General features: G+C 43.1%; 3 protein-coding genes across 6 annotated transcripts in view; 1 reads left to right on the forward strand and 2 right to left on the reverse strand.

The window, feature by feature from the left end:
- rapgef1b (Rap guanine nucleotide exchange factor (GEF) 1b) overlaps positions 1–10,003 on the forward strand; it is a gene marked incomplete at its 5' end in the record, with an annotated part of 56,259 nt that extends 46,256 nt beyond the window's left edge. For 2 of the 4 annotated variants that reach the window (XM_080476649.1, XM_080476648.1), the window contains 14 exons: positions 426–518; positions 1,523–1,608; positions 2,537–2,642; positions 3,310–3,385; positions 3,693–3,777; positions 4,759–4,851; positions 5,125–5,310; positions 6,837–6,921; positions 7,016–7,110; positions 7,635–7,713; positions 7,874–7,975; positions 8,067–8,164; positions 8,724–8,852; positions 9,095–10,003. In XM_080476649.1, the coding sequence (XP_080332775.1) occupies positions 426–518; positions 1,523–1,608; positions 2,537–2,642; positions 3,310–3,385; positions 3,693–3,777; positions 4,759–4,851; positions 5,125–5,310; positions 6,837–6,921; positions 7,016–7,110; positions 7,635–7,713; positions 7,874–7,975; positions 8,067–8,164; positions 8,724–8,852; positions 9,095–9,245 (1,464 nt within the window). In that variant the 3' untranslated portion in view covers positions 9,246–10,003. The remainder of the gene's footprint in view (positions 1–425; positions 519–1,522; positions 1,609–2,536; positions 2,643–3,309; positions 3,386–3,692; positions 3,778–4,758; positions 4,852–5,124; positions 5,311–6,836; positions 6,922–7,015; positions 7,111–7,634; positions 7,714–7,873; positions 7,976–8,066; positions 8,165–8,723; positions 8,853–9,094) is intronic. The other 2 variants (XM_080476651.1, XM_080476650.1) reach the window with 1 other exon arrangement.
- A 408-nt stretch (positions 10,004–10,411) lies between these two features.
- uck1 (uridine-cytidine kinase 1) lies at positions 10,412–14,556 on the reverse strand. The gene is made up of 7 exons (XM_080476652.1): positions 14,361–14,556; positions 13,828–13,987; positions 13,045–13,141; positions 12,825–12,967; positions 12,633–12,727; positions 11,811–11,859; positions 10,412–11,710 (listed from the first exon to the last, which is right to left on the reverse strand). Exons 1-7 carry the CDS (start codon positions 14,448–14,450, stop codon positions 11,499–11,501), a joined length of 846 nt encoding a protein of 281 aa, XP_080332778.1. The 5' UTR covers positions 14,451–14,556; the 3' UTR covers positions 10,412–11,498.
- A 704-nt stretch (positions 14,557–15,260) lies between these two features.
- On the reverse strand, positions 15,261–16,834 carry dnlz (DNL-type zinc finger). The gene is made up of 3 exons (XM_080476653.1): positions 16,486–16,834; positions 15,618–15,757; positions 15,261–15,507 (listed from the first exon to the last, which is right to left on the reverse strand). Exons 1-3 carry the CDS (start codon positions 16,813–16,815, stop codon positions 15,354–15,356), a joined length of 624 nt encoding a protein of 207 aa, XP_080332779.1. The 5' UTR covers positions 16,816–16,834; the 3' UTR covers positions 15,261–15,353.
- Between the last annotated feature and the right edge of the window lie 1,566 nt (positions 16,835–18,400).

The raw sequence follows: 18,400 nt of genomic DNA on the forward strand, positions 1-18,400 counted from the left end.
CCTTCCCTGGTGCAGATTGGCGATAGATTACAGCTGTTTGGTGTTCAGTATTGTTGTTCATATGACAATATAGTGACTCATCCACTCAGTGGCATCTTGTTGTCATTATCACTGCCCACAAACTGTCTGCTGTCTGATTATTGGTCTAAAAAAGAATCCCAGTGGAGCATGTTGCACTGCATGTTCTTCTTGCAAGTAAATACTGTTCCCTTTAGAAACCATGCACTCCAGTGCCACCTGGTGGGCAAGAGGACATTGAGCTGGAGGGAGAGAAAAAAACAAAAACAAAACACAGGCTATAGCTGCTGCCTCTCCTTCTGAGCCACATCGTCACTCTCCATGTCTGCTGCACCCTGAGCAAACATTCTGCGACCCTCTCTCCGCCGCCTTACGCCTCGGTTTGTGTCCCTCCTCTTTTCCCGTAGAGCGAGAGCGCGAATGACGAGGGCGGGGAGGGGGAGTATGTCAACTTGTACTCTTCCAGCCAGGCCAATGGGGAGCTGCCTCTCTCCCTCAGAGTAAGTAGCTTGACCACCACGGGTGAAAGGCCAATTCCATTTACACGTCCCATCTCTTCGGGGTATGAATCAATCCAGATGCGGCGGTGGTGTTCTGAAGAGTCGAGGGGCCTGTTGTCTGGCTGGCAGATGTCACTCTCACACGCGTCGCACTGAGTATTGATTCATCTCCTGGACGGATGGTGCTGGAATGGAATGCGAATGTACTGTAGACGAACCTGACTGAGCATGACTTCAGGTTCACGAGGTTTGCCTGCTGAGGGACCCATGTGCTTCGGCTGGTGTTTGTGGGAAATAAAAAAAAAAAAAAGATGTGTGTGTGTGTTGTTTTGACTGCCTGGTGATTGCTGTCTCTCTGGCTGCGCTTCAACTCTTAACGAGCATTTAACCTTGTTTCCCGATCTAACACCCGACATGTCGCTGCTCCGAGAAGGGATTCTCAATGGTTCACCAGTTTTCAATTTTCCAATAACATTCCTCCATAACAGTATAAGTGCATTGGTCGCATGTGTGGCAAATTACGTGTGTGTGTGTGTGTGTGTGTGCGTGTGGTTGTGTTTGTACTCCCTTGGGTCAGCTTCTGCATTTGAAGTGTATTTCTGGCTTCTGTAAATGTGTGACAACGACTGAGTGAAGGACGTGTGATTGTATTTGTAGTTCTACATTTGTGTGCAGCATCGGGTGCGCTGGTGTCATTCTGTTTAGGTACTCATCTGTTGGGGTTTTTTTCTTTTTTTCTTTCCTCATGTTGGGTAAAAGCTGCATTTTACCCATCGACCCTTTCAAACCTGATCAACGTCTGTGATAATAGGCATAACATTCATACGAAGCGTTCATTCTCTTCTCCACCACACATGTTGCATGAGATCCTGGTGGTTCATATGATCTCATCAGTAGTCCGCCTCCTGTCTTTCACTGCATGGAATCGCTCACCGGTGATGGTCAATGTATCCCACAGCGCCGACGTTCATTATTATTATTGCTTATTTTCCTCCATCGATTAGGAAACGATTGCAGCCGATGATGTGCTGCAGGACCAGACCCCTCAGATACCATCCACCAATAGCAAAGAGGCTTTAGAAAAAGAAAGGTAAGTGTTGCATTCATATTTAATTAGGAACAACAATCATCAAATGATCAATATAGAAAATAAAGGATATTTTATAATAAGTCATATTGATAAAAGGAGTTGTCTGTGTATGTATATATATATATATATATATATAACAGTATATACTGTAAGCTCGTCTTGATATCGCAGTGTATTTGTAGTGAGTAAAGAAAAAAAAAAAAAAGTATTTGTAGTGAGTATATACTCTATCTATCATATATTAGCTTTTAATCTTTTTCAATTCTGTTTCACAGATTTCCAATAAAAAAAACTATCACATTTAAATCACATTTTCATTCTGAAAGTTTTAAATAACCACATATTGACACATGGATAAATTATGTATGATTTGTTGTTGGGCGAATTGAAATGATAAGTCATTCATTATTAGACTGTTTGACAAACAATTAATTGTTTCACCACCTAAAGCTCTTACGGCTCTTCACATTGTGGCATTGGCCTTCTGAGACGGAAAAAAAAACCTGGCAGTTATTATATAGAATGGTTTGTTCATGCTCCTGCGATGTGACAGCTGCTAACAACCAATAGAAAAGCAGCAGAAAAAAATGCACCGAAACGATAATTAACTTTTTGTAAAGGAGTCAAAATGCAGGACTATGTCCACATTCTCCCGCTACTTTTATACAAGCTACTGCTACTTCAACTTTATTCACTTGACTTTATTTATAAACAATATTAATTCCCACCATTAATATTAATAGTGGCTATAATGTTATTCTTTTACATCATACATGTTTCAATAGAGAGCAACATGTTGAATATTATAGCAAATAATAACACTGAGTTGTTCAAAGTACACAGTCTGTGGGAGTTTTAATGCCGAGCATGGATTCAGGTCATGTTTCTAATCATTGGTGCCTGAAACGACGGCGTCGGTGTCTTTCAGGAGGCAGAAATCCACGGACTCGGCCGGGAGTGACGAGGAAGACGTGGACGAACTCTCCCTCATCGACCACAAGGAGATCATGAGCAGGATAACACTAAAACAAGAAGTAAGACGGCAACCGCTGCTGGTGTTGTGTGCCGCTTTTTTCGGAATCTGCGGTGCAGAAGCAGCGGCGGCATACAAAGCACATTTTATCCCGTCAGTCCACATCAGGCTAAAGGTCACAGTCTCTCCCAGATGCACCACTGATAGCCGCTGCTGCCCTCTGGAGTCAAAACTCTAAAATTGCAGAGCTAAAACTGACAAACCACCCTCCTCCTTTTCCTCCTCCTCCTCCTCCTCCTCCTCCTCCTTTGTCCTGTGTGGTGCAGTCTGATGTGCAGATGTGTGAAAATGCTGCTTGCTAATCTGCAAGGTGAGGAGCAGCGTGACAGGGATCTGCAGGAGGAGATGGAGGGGAGATCAGATTTGCAGGGGAGGGGAGATTTACGGCCTGGGCTGACATTCAGGGCTTTGCTGAGGGGGAGACGTTGCAGTGCTTGTGATTTTTCTTTTTTCTTTTTTCTTTTTTTTTAATCACTCTGTAGTCTGACTTTTTCTCCGTCATCAGAGGATCTGGTGCAGGACAGGGAGGGCTGAGGGAGGAAAATGTGCCGGCGACAGTTTGGGCAGGAACCGCATCGCCTCACGTCAACTCTAACGTCATCTTTCCCTTTCTCTCTGTCCTTCATCTTCCTTTCCAAATCCTCCGCACCCCACCGACTCTTCCCCAGAATGACGATGGCCCTGACGTTCGTGCCGGATCAGGAGACATTCTATTAGTCCACGCCACAGAGACGGACCGCAAAGGTACAGTACAGCTGCTGTTCTCACTGTGTTTCTGGGTCACTGGCACAGCCTCGTCTTGACAACTTGATGCATCTGCTCTCATTTTCTACATCCAAAGGCGTATTGTTTATATTTGTTGAGTGTGATTCTCTGGTTTGACTGCTGTTGTTATTACTGCTCTGTGAGGAGCATGTTAAATAGCCCCAGTCTGTCTGTGGCCCGGGATGTTTGCAGTGTGCACCCGTCAGACTTGAAGGATGTGTTGTCAGCTTTAATTAGTCAGCTCCGAACATGTCGACTGAAATGCATTTTCTCTTCCTCCCGACAGATCTTGTTTTGTACTGTGAAGCCTTTCTGACTACATATAGGACTTTTATAACCCCAGAAGACCTCATTAAGAAGCTACACTACAGATATCCTTTTTAAATCACTCAACTTGTCACTCCAAGCTTTTCTTTTTTTTTTTTTTTTTTTTGTTGCCAGAAGTCTGTATTTCTGGCTTTAATCCTTCTTTAATTTGGAAAGATTTGTTTATCTTGTTTGGGTTTAAAGCCTTCCTGGCCTCTAAGTCAACTAAAATCCTTCACCACAGGAAACTGATGCTTAAACTACCTGAAAATATTAGATCTTTACTAGAGCCTGAACTCTGAGCTAAGTTTGAACAACTTAAAATTTCCTCAAATTCAGGTCACCAATATTCCTAAATAAAGCCGCTGCTACACTACTCCGGCTGTGGCTCGCTTGGCAGAGTTAAACCTCTCACAATTGCAATGTCGCAGGTTCGATTCCGAGTCTGAACCTGTAGACGTGTTCTTGAGCAAGGCACTGAATCCCAAACTCCTCCCATCGGATAGTTAGAAATCCTTGCAGCCACATCTACAGAGCAGAAAGAACATCTCTGGGTTTAGTGAAGTGTTTGTATACTCCTCTAACTTAATGTGATTTTTGCATTTGATCCCAACGAGGTCGGTTAAAACAAACCTCCTGTTTTATGAAGCTGGAAACTTCTTCCAGTTTTTCTGCACATTTTGTCAGAGAGAGAGAAGAAGTCCGAATTCCATTCATTCTGTTTCTGCAACAAAATCATTAGAATATTACAAAACAGTAACGGTTTAGACCAGAGAATTGGTAAAAAGCTGAAAGGAAATCTGAAAAGGATGAAGAATAGTATGGACAAACATGTTCTGAACTGTAAATCAACAGTCAATAGGAGTATGATCACTAGATTACTTTATCACATACTGACAGTTATTAAACAACCATGGGGGGGGATTATGTTTATTAATCTTCAAAAGTAATTTGCAGAATTAAAAGAAAATGGCCTCTGTTGAAGCTTTATCAATGTGCAAAAGGCTGGAAATCCCGTTTGTGAACGGACCTTAACCACGTGGCACATTTACAACATTCTGCCACAGTCCGGACACGTTCAAGAAGCGCGTCAGCAAGAACACCTTCTTTGTGCTGGTTCGTGTGGTGGACGAGCTCTGGTGAGTGTGAGCGCATTGCATGACGGTCCAACGAGTGTGTAAACCATTCTGTCGGCTCCTGGTTGAATGTGATGCGACGATGCAAAGCCAGTTGAATAAAAAATGTCGCTCTACATTACCTCATTGATTCAATTCAGAAAAAAAGAAACTTGGATAAACTGTCGCTTTATGAAAACCAACAGCTTTTTTTTGTCTATTCACTTTCCTCGTCTCGTCTATTCTCCTTATTCCCACCATCATTCCTCCTCCTCCTCCTCCTCCTTCATCCTGCAGCCTGGTGGAGCTGACGGAGGACATCTTGAAGCAGCTCATGGACCTGGTGTTCACGCTGGTGTGCAATGGCGAGCTCAGCCTCGCCCGCGTCCTCCGCAAGAACATCCTGGATAAGGTGGAGCAGAAGAAGCTGCTGCGCTACACTAACTCCCTCAAACCCCTGGCCGCCCGCGGCGTCTCTGCAAGGTAAGGTGGCGGCAGACGCACAAGAAGTCAGCCGACGTAATGCTTCCGTTAAGCAATTAGTATGAAACCTGTAACCTTGAAGATGGCAGGATCTTTTTCTCTTTTTTTTTTTTTTTTAACCACTTGGCAGAAATGGCAACACGATGAATGAATTTAAATTGTTGAAGTTGTTCCTGGGTGAAGTCCTCTAGTGGAGCGCCGAGGGGCTTTAATGTCCCTTGAAATACAAACTCATATAAGTAAACTAAACATCCAACTAAATGACATCAATTTTGTGCCTGGAATTATTTTATCTAACTTTTATCCAACGATCGATTATGACTAAACCAAATTTAAAAAAAATGTGTCCGTCATTACACACTTTTTAATTTAACCCGTTAAACAGACACGTTTCTAAATTATATTCTTTCTAAATGACTAGTGCCTTGCTTTTGGTGTGATATGAATAATAAGCGGCTTCAAAAAGCCTTAATACTGTCCAGCTTTTGCTTTTAATCATCAGTTTGAGAACAAGAAGTAGGAAAACTCATGAGTGAGAATCAAACCAGATGCAATCGGGATTACTGAAAATCCAGGAAAATGGATTTCATCAGACAGGAGGTCAAAGACAGCTGGGAAACATTGACATGTGGCTGCGACAGGTGGAGGTGAGCCTGTGAGTATTAACTGATAGACTGTTGTCAGAGGGGGGAGGAAAGTGTGAGGACATCTAGTGGACAGAAGAGGAACAACAGACCAGAGGAATTCAGTATCCGCAAACTGAGTTAAAAGTTGTCTCTTTCTATTAAATACAGTAAATTAATTAATTACAGATTTTAAAACTTTTCTTATCAGTGATTTAAAGCAATAAATGCTAATGCATCTAAAAGAAAGTTTTTCGCAAATCATTTCTATTAATTGTTGTTTTTAATTCACAAACTGTCACAGACTCTCAGGTTTTCTGGTTCCTGACTTTAAAATGTTCCGATGCTGCTTTTAGCTGAAACGGTCCTGCAGAGAGTCTGAGACATTTAATATTTTTAAAAATGAGTCTAGATTCTCTGGAGCATGCACTGTAATCTCTGTCTCGTCCAGCCTGAGGTTTCTCTCTCATATTATTCTCTGTTGATCTTTTAATTATAATCAAGCCCCATTTCATTTGTTAATTACTTATAAACAAATTCAATCAATAATTGTATGTCGGCTAAATTTATTCAGCCATTCAAGTTGGTCGATGTTTTTCCGTCTTTATATTAATTTGGATTTTAGTATTGATAAATGTGATGCATCTATTAAGGCTAAATTCATTAAAATCCTATTTTTGTCAAGATATTTGTTCCTCGGTGTGTCTCTGTGAAATGCTGAATCAAATAAATGACTGTTATTATTGGATTTATTACATCTAGTAGTGTTACATTCTCCCGTCATTCGCTTTCATATTATTATTTAATATTTTAAATTCAATTTTTTTCTGTGTTCTGTTCTGCGTGGAGCAACACTCCAGAGACTTCCCCTCTTTAAGAACTGTCCTCCTTTGTCCTCGACAGGCCCGGGACGCTCCACGACTTCCGCAGCCACGAGATCGCCGATCAGCTCACGCTCCTCGACGCTGAACTTTTCTACAAAATCGAGGTGACGGCAGCTTCCGTCGCGGGAATCCATCTCACCGTCGACTTCCAGCTTCTCGCCCGGTCGTGATGGTAAAATTCTTTTTGGCTCCCGGCAGATTCCCGAGGTCCTGCTGTGGGCGAAGGAGCAGAACGAGGAGAAGAGCCCGAACCTGACTCAGTTCACAGAGCACTTTAACAACATGAGCTACTGGTGAGACGACAGAAACACAAACTGCAGCTCTGGAATGACACTTTTAACTGAAATTCTTAGAAGTGAAGCTTCAACTTGATTTTTGACGCCTTGTCATGATGTGATTCTCACACGTTTATAAGACTGGAAGGATTTACTGTTTGTTAATATTCATATTGGATCAAACTGTGTCGTTTATTCTGTCTGCTCTTCTGGATTTGTTATTTTTAACTAGTCTAGTTTTGAGTTAAAACGATGCATTTCTTTTTTCTTTTTATTACTGTCGATTGTCAAAAGACTTGATTTGACTTTTAAAGAATCGGTCAATTTTAACGTCTTCGCAGCCTCTGAATGTCTGACTGTGTCTTGAACTGGAGTCAAACTCTCGGTTGTGATCAGTAACGTTTCCCTGAATAGTGGGAAGCCTCTAACATCTGTGCACGTTTTGTGTTGGAGCCCTTGGTTTCGCTCTTTAAACGGTTGGAGTTAAATGTGGAGGCGTGTTTTGAGTTGGTGGTGACGCAGCAGTGTTGGTGCTCCTGCAGGGTTCGCTCTCTGATCATTCAGCAGGAGAAAGCTCAAGACAGAGAGAAGCTGCTTCTCAAGTTCATTAAGATAATGAAGGTTGGTTAATGAAAAGCACACACACACACACACACACAGACACACACACACACACACACACACACACACACACACACACACACACACACACACACACACACACACACACACACACACACACACTCGCCACTGAACTATTGTTGTTTTTTTTCTTCCTCAGCACTTAAGAAAGTTGAATAATTTCAACTCGTACTTGGCAATACTGTCGGCTCTGGACTCGGCTCCCATCAGGAGGCTGGAGTGGCAGAAGCAGACGTCGGAGGTTTGAGGATCGATGTCTTTCATTCTGCACGTCGCCTCCCAGCGTTCTAACAGCCGGAGTGTGTAAGACGTCTTCTTTCTTTCTTTCTCAGGGCTTAGAGGAATATTGCACCCTGATCGACAGCTCCTCGTCCTTCAGAGCGTACAGAGCAGCGCTGGCGGAGGTGGAGCCCCCCTGCATCCCCTACCTGTGAGTAAAACCCGCTGGGATAGTACCGATCTCACCCAACACAGTAAAGGTCAGCGTTAACCAATAGCCAGAAACTCGACCGTCGAGCAACTTGGGATGTTTTTGTATCAAAAGAAAACTTGAATTTTACTTGTTTCAGGCCCAAAGTTTCACCTTTACTAAGTTATGAAGCATCAAATTTCTCTGGTTTTTGTCCCCAGAATCAGAATGAAACATCATTTTTAGTTTCAAGTACCTAATATTTAAATTAAGCTCTGAGAAAACTTCTTCTTCTTCTTCTTTTCTTTAACAAGGCTGAAACAGCCCTCGTCTTTAACACTTACGTTGTATATTATTTTGATGATTTTCTCTTTTTCTGTCGTCCCGACGATACAAACACAGGATTGAATTATTGTTGAAATCGTGTCGCCTCTGTACGTGGCATTATGCGCTCTTGTCATATGTCAGTATTGGACTATTTATTTTTTTCTAAGCTGTTTTCAATCTTGAAGAAAATCTGAACGTGTTGACTCATCCTCGTTTGTCTCCTTCCTCCTCCTCCTCCTCCTCCTCCTCACAGGGGTCTCATCCTCCAGGACTTGACCTTCGTCCATCTGGGGAACCCCGACCTCATTGAAGGGAAGGTCAACTTCTCCAAACGCTGGCAGCAGTTCAACATCCTGGACAGCATGCGGCGGTTCCAGCAAGTGTAAGTCCATACCCCCCCCCCCCCCCCCTACCCCCCCCGCCATCCATTTCTAAATGAGACATCCTGTCTGGCGCGCGGCGTCTCCACACATCAATAAATTGTCATCGTCTGTTTGGAGCCTCAATGTGCTCCACGTTTGTGTCTCAAGATTTTTAATCTGGTTTTATTTATTTATTTATTTATTCTCCCCCCCCCCCCCCCCTGATAAATGGCTGCATTGATGAAACGCCGTCTGGCCGCAGGCACTACGAGCTGAAGCGCAACGAAGACATCGTCTGCTTCTTCAACGACTTCAGCGACCACCTGGCGGAGGAGGCCCTGTGGGAGCTGTCGCTGAAGATCAAGCCTCGAAACATCACCCGGCGCAAGACGGACCGCGAGGAGAAGACCTAGGGGGGGGGGGGGCGCTCCACTCCACCCCGCTCCGCCGCCCCCCCCAACCCCACCCCCGACTCTGACCTCCAACTGTGCTTCATGACACTAACTCCACTTTAACTACGAGACAAAGAGAGAGACGGACGGAAAAGCGATCCGCTGAAGCTCAACGGGAGAATCCAGAACAAACGTAGAAACAAGTGACGCGTCGCCGAGGTTTACAAAGAGCGCCGCCGCTCCGGGAGATTATTATTATTATTATTATTATTATTGGGATTACGAGGCGCGTTGCTGGAACCAGAGGAAGCCACACAGAGTGGACAGGGAGACACGACGGGAACTACCAGCGTCCACTCCCTTGCGCTCTCTGTTCTGAGCGGCGCTGATGCGCGAGATCGGGCTGGACGGTCCGGACGGCCCGTTTACCCTCCCCACCCCACCGCACCCCACCCCACCCCCACCCCCCTTCAGTCACTCCTTCCTCTCCCTCATCTACGTGCCATTCGTCAAGTCATCTTCTGCAGCCCGCCGCGGACTGCCGCGCCGAAGAGAGGATGGCCTTTACAGACTGGAACCTACGAGTTTGTTTTGAAACTTTTTATTATTATTTTTTTTTTTTTGTGTAAGAATCATGTATGGTTATGAATTGTATTATATACAGTGCTCCTTTTGTTCTCGAAAAGGATGTTTAAGCTTATGAGAAGAGCTTAGCTTCTCCCAAAGTGCCATACGAATGTGCACTAAAAAAAAAAAAAAAAAAAAAAGCGAAGCAAAAACACACACACACACAAAAAAGAGATGAAATTACTAAAGATGCTGTGATCTATGTACGTCATACTGAATCATCGAGTGCCGTGTTCAAGTGTAGAGAACCATCGGGCAATCACAATCAACGTCCTCCCCGTCACGCGTGTGTGTGTGAAAGTGTGTGTGTGTGTGTGCGACTGAAGTCCTCCGCGACCTGTGTGTGTGTCTGCGTCATTCCAAAAATGTGCTGTAGTAAATCATTGCAATTCTTTTTATTTTATTTTTTTTTGTTGTTGTGGGCGGATTAATGGTCAAAACCAACACATCACACTGTGCTCTCAAAAAACTCCAATAAAACAAAAAAAACAGCTGTTTCTATACACACCGTGTCGCTCACGCGCTTCTTATCACAACTCAAGAAGAAGAGATTTCAAAACTTCACAAAAAGAACTTTTTATTCACTGTGCAAAGGGAAGAGATGAAGGTGAACTCAAATAGTTTTACTCTCGAGTTCCATGAGGAGAGCAGAACCACTTTCTCAATCGAGTAATATTTAATATTAAAGATGTTGTTTAAAGCTGTAGGGATCCGTCAACACTTCGTGCTGCTCACATGCCAAACCTCGACAGATTTAAAAAAAAATAAATAAATAAAATGGAGACCTCGTCCAGAATGCAGAACCTTTAAAGCAGAGGCGTGAACCACATTTTACAGACCAGAAACCAAATGATTATTACCAAAAAAAATGACAACAATCTCAACATAAATCCAGTCTTAATTATATTTTCTGGTGCAAAATACAGTGGAATGTCTGAAACAAAAAAAAAAAATTCTAAATTTTTTAATTGTTTCACTATTTCCATTGATGAGCCGGTTTGTTGTTCGACGCCCCTGCTTTCAGTTCAGCGTGTCATATAAGCAGTGCTACTTTTGTACACTAGATGGCAGCAGTGAGTCTTAAGATGGACTTACATGCTATATTCAGCTCGTTAGTTTGCTAACCTACAAAACAGTTTCATCAACTCTTCTGAATTCAAAGTGGTACATACATCTTTTCTTAAAAAAAACAATAGCCAAAAACTTAAGGCATTGACTCAGTGTTGAATGGAGGAAGTCCTCGATGCCACATAAATGCTTTGAAAAGGCTTTTTATAACAAGAACAGGGAAAGCAATGAGACATTAGATTATTACTATAGTTTTAAATATATTAATCTCACTTAGAGCAACAAAACAACATTCTTTTAGTGGTCAGGTCCAAGTGTGAAAGCGTGCATCAAATTCTACCGTCGACTCCGAAGACCTTCCAGCTCAGCAATGTGTCGCGTGACCCATTTTGACATAGAACAGTATCAAGGAAGACTGTACACTTAAAAGTAGAAAGTACACTGAAACCAGGCCGCGGCACTGACCGAGTACAGCGAGGGATGTTTTTCAAAAAATAAAAAGGATGAGAACCTTCTCATCCGCTGTGCACAAGTCGATAGCAGCGGCTCAGGACTTCACAGTTTGCACGTGGGCGGGGCTTAGTGAGGCCGACTGCTGGGCTCCAGCAGGACTCTCTTCCCCAGGAGGCCGGCGGCGGTGCCGCCGGTGGCGCCGGCGTTCTGCAGGTCGCTCTGCTCGCTGATGGCTCGCTTCAGGCTCCGGCTCTGGCCGTTCGTGGAGCCGCGCTGCCACTTGCAGAGGTCGCCGTTCAGGATGTCCTGGATGTGCTGCACGATGAGGTTGATGGCCACTGACCGCAGGTGAATAAAGGATTTTGTTTGTTTTTATTAAAAGGTGCCGCTGAAGTATTGAGAGAACTTGGATGGAAAAGTTAAAAACAAAGCTCTCACCCATATTATCGACTCCCCTCGGAATGATGACATCGGCGTATTTCTTGGTCTGGAAAGAAGAAAACAACCTTTAAAATTAAAAAAAAAAAAAAGATTCTGCTGTATGAAATCAGGTAATTTTGTGTGATATTGGAATTTGCGGTCTCCACCGCTGAAATGACCCGCGTGTGCAAAAGATAAGAAGTAAATCTGGATGCAACAACGATAAAAGAAAAGACGTTTAAGAAGTAGGAGTGCACAGGTTTTCACGGAGCCTGAGGTTTTGTCCACTTTCAACGCTCCGTTAAAACGCAAAACTTCCCGTTACATTCTTGGGGATCCGTTTTACGTGACATCGGTGCTCGGAGCCACTGAAATCGCAACTTTTTGAAAACACTCGAGACTTTTCTGAAAAGCTGCTACTGATCATGTGCACCCCGGCCGTCATTAGTATAGAGTTAGTAATAGTTCTTCTGCACATGCTCAGTAGAAGGACAAGAAGAACCATGTTTTCCTCCATCGTGTCATGACTCCCAGTCCATATTCTCCTGGGACTTGGTACTTTTATTTTGATAGTCACCATATTGACAATCCAACTTGGTCGTCTGTCCACTAGAATGTTGGCGTTCTCCCATTGTTAATGTTTAGAGCAGATTGTCCTCTGCTGTGTGTGTGTGTGTGTGGTTTCATTACAAAAACAACCAACAGCGCCCACTAGTGGCCCCACATGGCGAAACCTCGTGTAAACGGGGTCTAGAATGTGATCTTTCCGTGACGCTCGACTAATTCAGTGAGGTAACGGAAACAAGAAGCACAAAACATGCAAACGGCCGTCGTACTTACAGGTAAACAAAACTCCTCAAAAGCAGGTTTGACAAACGTCGTGTACTGACCGAGGATCTGCTCCAGGTCTCTCCCTCTGCTCATGTCTCGCAGAACTACAGGGGGGGGGGGGGGGGGGGGGGGATAAAATGGCAGATTACAAACGGGACCGCAGCCGGGGCGGAGGGTCCGAGAGAGAGAGACCTTCGGTACCTCTGCGAGACAGCCGTACGTCTGAATCCGTGTCCACGAAGAGCTTCATGTGAAACATGTCGCGCACCTTCTGCGGGTAAAAAACGAGGATTCCTTCGAACAGGACGACGTCCGCCGGGTAAACCGTGATCCTGTCCTCTAACCTGGAGACACGCACGAGGGATTTCAGAGAGAGATGCACTGAGAAAGGGAGAACGAAGGATTCTGAGTCTTTCTCTACCTGGAATGGGTGACGAAGTCGTACGTTGGCACTTCTACGGCGTGCCCCTCCACGATATCCTTCAACGTCTGGTACATGAACTCCGTATCGAACGCCTCTGAGACAGAATCAGAAACATCTGTGACCCGTTTTCTTAAATTAAAACAACAAGGCTCACTTGAGCTCTTTCAGATCCAAAGGACACGTTTGTTTTTCTGTGCTTCTCCCTTTCAAGCTGGAGCGTGACGGGTCGCTCCCTCCCACCCATACGTCTGTTATAACGGATCCTAACGTTCTTCTTAAGGAACCGGGTGCTTAAAAACACAGATCATGTTGCTCCAGGTCTGACGAGGATGTGTTATTTGCAGCTTCAAACTCGGGGCTCAATTTAAATGATCATACGTGAGCGGGGTAATTATGTGTCCACACTTAGAATTTGAGGTGGATTATGTTCAAATGAAAATGAATCCAAGACTTGAAGAGCAGACAGAACCCCATACATACATTAAGGGATTAGCAGATCCACCTGAGAACGATGCCGAATTTATCAGTATTCGGTACCGCGTATAAGAGCCACCTCATGGAACACTTGTCCATCTCGTGTTGACGTGCTTTGAGTGCGATGTGACTGTCGATATTAATTTTTAATAACACCGATGGCAGATAAGCGAGCCATCGAAGTGTCACTGAATAACTCATCGGTCATCTGCTTGAATAGAAACTAGGGTCGTTGGTTCTATTGGGAGGCTCTCCACCTTTCGTGGCCCAATGGAATAGAGGCAGAGCATTGTTTTGTTGGCTCACCCGGATGGTCGAAGTTGTACTGGCCTTTCAGGGCTTTGGCCTTCTGATCTGGAGTCAGGACCTTGTAGAAGCAGTCCTGGCTCACGATAGCGACCTTCCTCTGGCGGTGCTCCACCATGTGCTGGCCCAGCAGCTCCATGATCTTGGCGCAAACTGTGGACTGCGAATAAAAACGAGTCACGTTTATTACGCTGGCATGCGCGATAAGACTGTTGATGAGTAGTTTAAACACACAATGTGAATTTGTTGCATCATAAGTCTTGTTTGTTTTTTTTACGTTTATTATGTTTAATATTTACGATCAGCTGATTTCTTGCAGCAGCTGCACGGAGCCTTGGTATGTAATATAGAAACGTGCTAATATATACACATAGCAATTGGAATGGTTTTAATAATAATGAAAAATGCGTTTAATCTCTAAAACGCTGCAGACAGTTTAGATATCTGGTTAATGTTTTGTTTTAATTGTCACACATTGCTAAGCTACCGGAAGATGCTAATTTGTCGCCCCGAAGCTAAAAACACGTCCCGACCTTCCCGCTGGCGGTTCCCCCGCTGACTCCGATCAAAAAGGGGTGATGCCGCGGCCTCTCGGCCTCTCCCGGGGCTACCGAACCGTCCATGGCGGCCTCACTCGGGGGAGGAAGACGGGAGGAAAAGTGGAGGTTAGCTCGGCTCGGAGCTAACAGTGCTAACTGGGGGAATAGCGACACTGCGGGTGATCTCGCGAGAACTGTCAAAACAACGCGCTTCAGAAGTGACGTCACGCATGAAAACAAATGGCAAAAAGTTTATTTTTCTCCAATTTCCACGGAATTATTACAACGCCAAAAAAAAACTTTTCTAGAGGTGGAAGTCATGTAAACACATTACTGCAATTTAGAAATGCTGGTATACTTCTATAACAAATTAAATAAATTAATATTTTTTCATTATGTATGTCTTCTCATTCATTGCATGTAATTCACTCTTAAAAACCGTAGTTGCTACTCAGTACACCGACAATTTACCTTTGCTTATCTTTAGGCAAGTTTCTTTTTTTAATCATACTTTATTAATCCCCTTTTTTTTTAACTTGTTAAAACAGAGAAGGGAGTCACGAGTAAAGATAAAGTGAATGCAAGCAAAAAAAACGATTTTGAAAACTATGTTGACTCAGTCTTTGCTCGGAATGACGACAAAATGCAAAAACAGAAAGCTGACCATTTATTATAAAATAAATATAAATATATTACACTTTACAGAGAGGTGAAAAATGAAAGAAACTTCTTTTAACATGTTTCCTCTAAAAGACATTTCCCCAATCCTGTTTTTTTTATGCCTGCTTTATACACAACAATGTCTCATATCGGAGAGAATTTGAGTTCGGGTGACTGTGACGGCCAGGAAATGTGTGTCCTGCTGATAGAATAAACCTCTTCCACCAGGAGAGGTTTCATCCCGGGATAATAAACCTCTTAGTAGAGATCCAGCACACAGATTCCTCCTTTGCTTTTGTCATGTACAGTATCAACACGTGACAGACTTTATTGCTTTTCCGGCTCATTGTCAGTCTTTTCAATGTCTTTTCCATGTTGTGAATGATTCTTTCTGGATTCGTCCAACACGATCTCCACAGCGTCACTCCCCTCCACCCTCCTCACCGTCTCTCCTTTGGCAGCGAGGATTTCCTCGATGTTTCTGAAGCACAAAGCAACACAAGTCAATCCAAAGCGACTCGACTTCCTTGCACAAGTTCGAAAGGCTTCAGGAGATGTAGTTTGTCCGCCTTGAACCAAAGCGCCACCCACCTCTTCCCCTCCAGATCGGAGAACCAGGCGAGATTATCAGCGATGATGTGATGGTTCCTGCACCCCGAACACGTGACTATCACAACACCTTTGTGGTAAGCCAGCTTGGAGACCTTCTGCGTGGACCTCGTGGAGCAGACCTGCAGACGGAAACAAAGAGATGACGAGTCGATGAAAAGACAGGCAAGGTCACATAAATTTTTTTATTTTAGGACGAACCACAATCACACACATTTCACCCTTTCTAGAATGAAAAATGGCTCAAGCCCAGTTTAAAAATTGCTTTTACTTTCTGAGATATTACTAATGTTGTTATACTCGAAACCGGCTTTGGACTCTTTGGTCCAGTGTCAGTCTTGGCCTCTTAAAAGTCTTGGTCTTGACTCGGTCTCGGGCTAGTTGGTCTTGATTACAACACTATCACTGTCTTTTATTTATATATATATATATATATATATATATATATATATATCAAATACCACAAAAACACACAAAGTATGACTTCATTTATTGGGGACATGTTTAAAAACAGATACTGTCTTTCAGGTAGTTTTTGATGTACAGTGCATGTAAAGTTGAAAGACTTAAAATATATATATATTTTTTAGATAACTGCGTTAATCAAAGGGGCAAAATCTGGTGTTTAATCAACACAATAAAAAATATTAGCACAATATTTCTTTATATTCTAGCATTTTCCTCAATTTAACATGGCTAGTTTCTAAGAAAAACAAAAATAATACATTTCCATGTTTTGAACAAATCTGTGGGCTCTTAGAGAGAAAACATTAACGATTAATTTGGTGTCCTCTTGTGATCCGGATGTGACACTAGTGTAACACTGGAGACACAGAAGCACACGTGTTACCTTGCACGTGTAAACGAGTTGATAATGAGTCGACTCGATCTTTCCTACAGCGTCACTTCTTCTCCTGATGCAGGTTGAGGTTTGAAATCCTCCGTGAGAGCAGAGAGCAGCTCCACGTGTCCGAGGGGGCGAGGACTGGTGGAGCCTCCTCCGGTGCTCGCAGCAGAGCAGCTCCGTCCCGAAGCTCCAGGTTCCCCCCGGGCGAAGGGACGAAGTGTAGCCGGGTCCAGACGCTCCTGCCCGGCCGTAGAAGGACCGGAACAGCGGCCCGGCTGCGCCATGGATCCTGGAGGAAGAAGCGAGGACACGATACGTTTGTAAAAGCGACATGACAGGTTCTCTTGAGGGTTGTGTTGTTTTGTTTCCGTGAAGGGTTCACGCGGAAGTGACGTCGAGATGTATTTCTGTTTTGTTTTTCAGAATAAAATCATTTATGATCTTCACTAAATAAAAAATATTTTAAATTTTGGACATAAACTTTGTTACATCACTAATATATTTACCCAACATACAAGCATGTTAATAAAACACCACTCCTTATTCGATTAGTAATTCAGTTTCCATCAGCTTTTAATATATATATATATATATATATATATATGTGTGTGTTTTTGTATTGATTGATTAACAAAATGCGATTGCATTCTCTCTGGGATGTCATTATAAAAGCCTTCCTGTATTATATTATTATCGCTCATGGAGGTGGATAATCTCCACAGTTAACATCTTTCTTCACATTCCCTGAGAAGAACATTTTGAACAGATGAAGGATCTATTTTTTAACGATGTTCCTGCTGTCAGTAGAGCTGAAGTGAATCACAAACTCAGTAGTAAGTTAAATGAATGAAGCTGAATCTTAAGAAAGAATGTGTTTGTTTTAGAGAGGATGGGCTCCTCTGACTCCATGTCCCTTTGGTCGCATGAAGCTTTTCTGAATTCCTTTACTTAAAACGAAAGGTTACGACTTGAGTAAATAAGAACGAAGAAATGTTGATTTTACTTTATAAGATCAAACATAAAAGGAAAAAAAAATGTATATATTCATGTTGAAAGACCACGTGTTGTTTCAAACTTTGCATTTTTACAGGAAACATCCATGTCTTATTCATGAAACTTCAATTTAGAACAGCATTATTTATTCAGCAGGAACAATCCTGTGTAAAAGTTTAATTTCAGCCGCGATGCATCTGTTCGGGAGTTAAATGACGTTAAGTACATTTGCCACAATGCTTGATAATGACTGTGTCTAATCTCTGCAATATTGAGTAAAGCCGACGGTACAAGCCTGAGCCAGTCGGCATCGACAAATGAACTGTGACAAGCTCTCCCAAACTGCTGCACACAACCGGCCTGCCTTACATCTTAAATTGTGCGAGTGTACACAGGAGAAGAGGTGACGTGGTGTGCGTTTTAAATGCATTATGTGCGTCCGAACTTTGTTTAGCAAAGCGGATTCCTAACTTGGTTTAGACAAGGCACGGCAAAATGATTTGGATAGCACCATTCAGAGACAGGGTATTTCACACACGGGGCTTTACAAGGGAATAAAGGAAATACATTGAAACAGACAATAAAGAACCAAATATTCAGAGGTTAAGATTATGAAATTATGAATTTGTTGTTTTGACTGACTTGGAGTCGAGGAGTACTGACGTTTAACATTTTCGCTTTAAGGCCTAAAACAATTACCTTCATTTTTTCCAAATTAATTTGTAGATATTTCTGACACGTCCACTTAATTTCATTTATGCTCTCACTCCGCAGGTATAAGACGCTGTGGTCATTCACTGGCACCGATACTGTTTATAGAGCTGCGTGTCATCTGCATTATTATGATAGGAAATGTCGTAATGTTCCATTTCATGAGCCAGAGGGACCATGCAGATGTTTAATCAAAGAGGCCAAAGGATGGAGC

This window comes from Lipophrys pholis, assembly GCF_963383615.2.
Source record: "Lipophrys pholis genome assembly, chromosome: 12".
NCBI lineage: Eukaryota > Metazoa > Chordata > Actinopteri > Blenniiformes > Blenniidae > Lipophrys > Lipophrys pholis.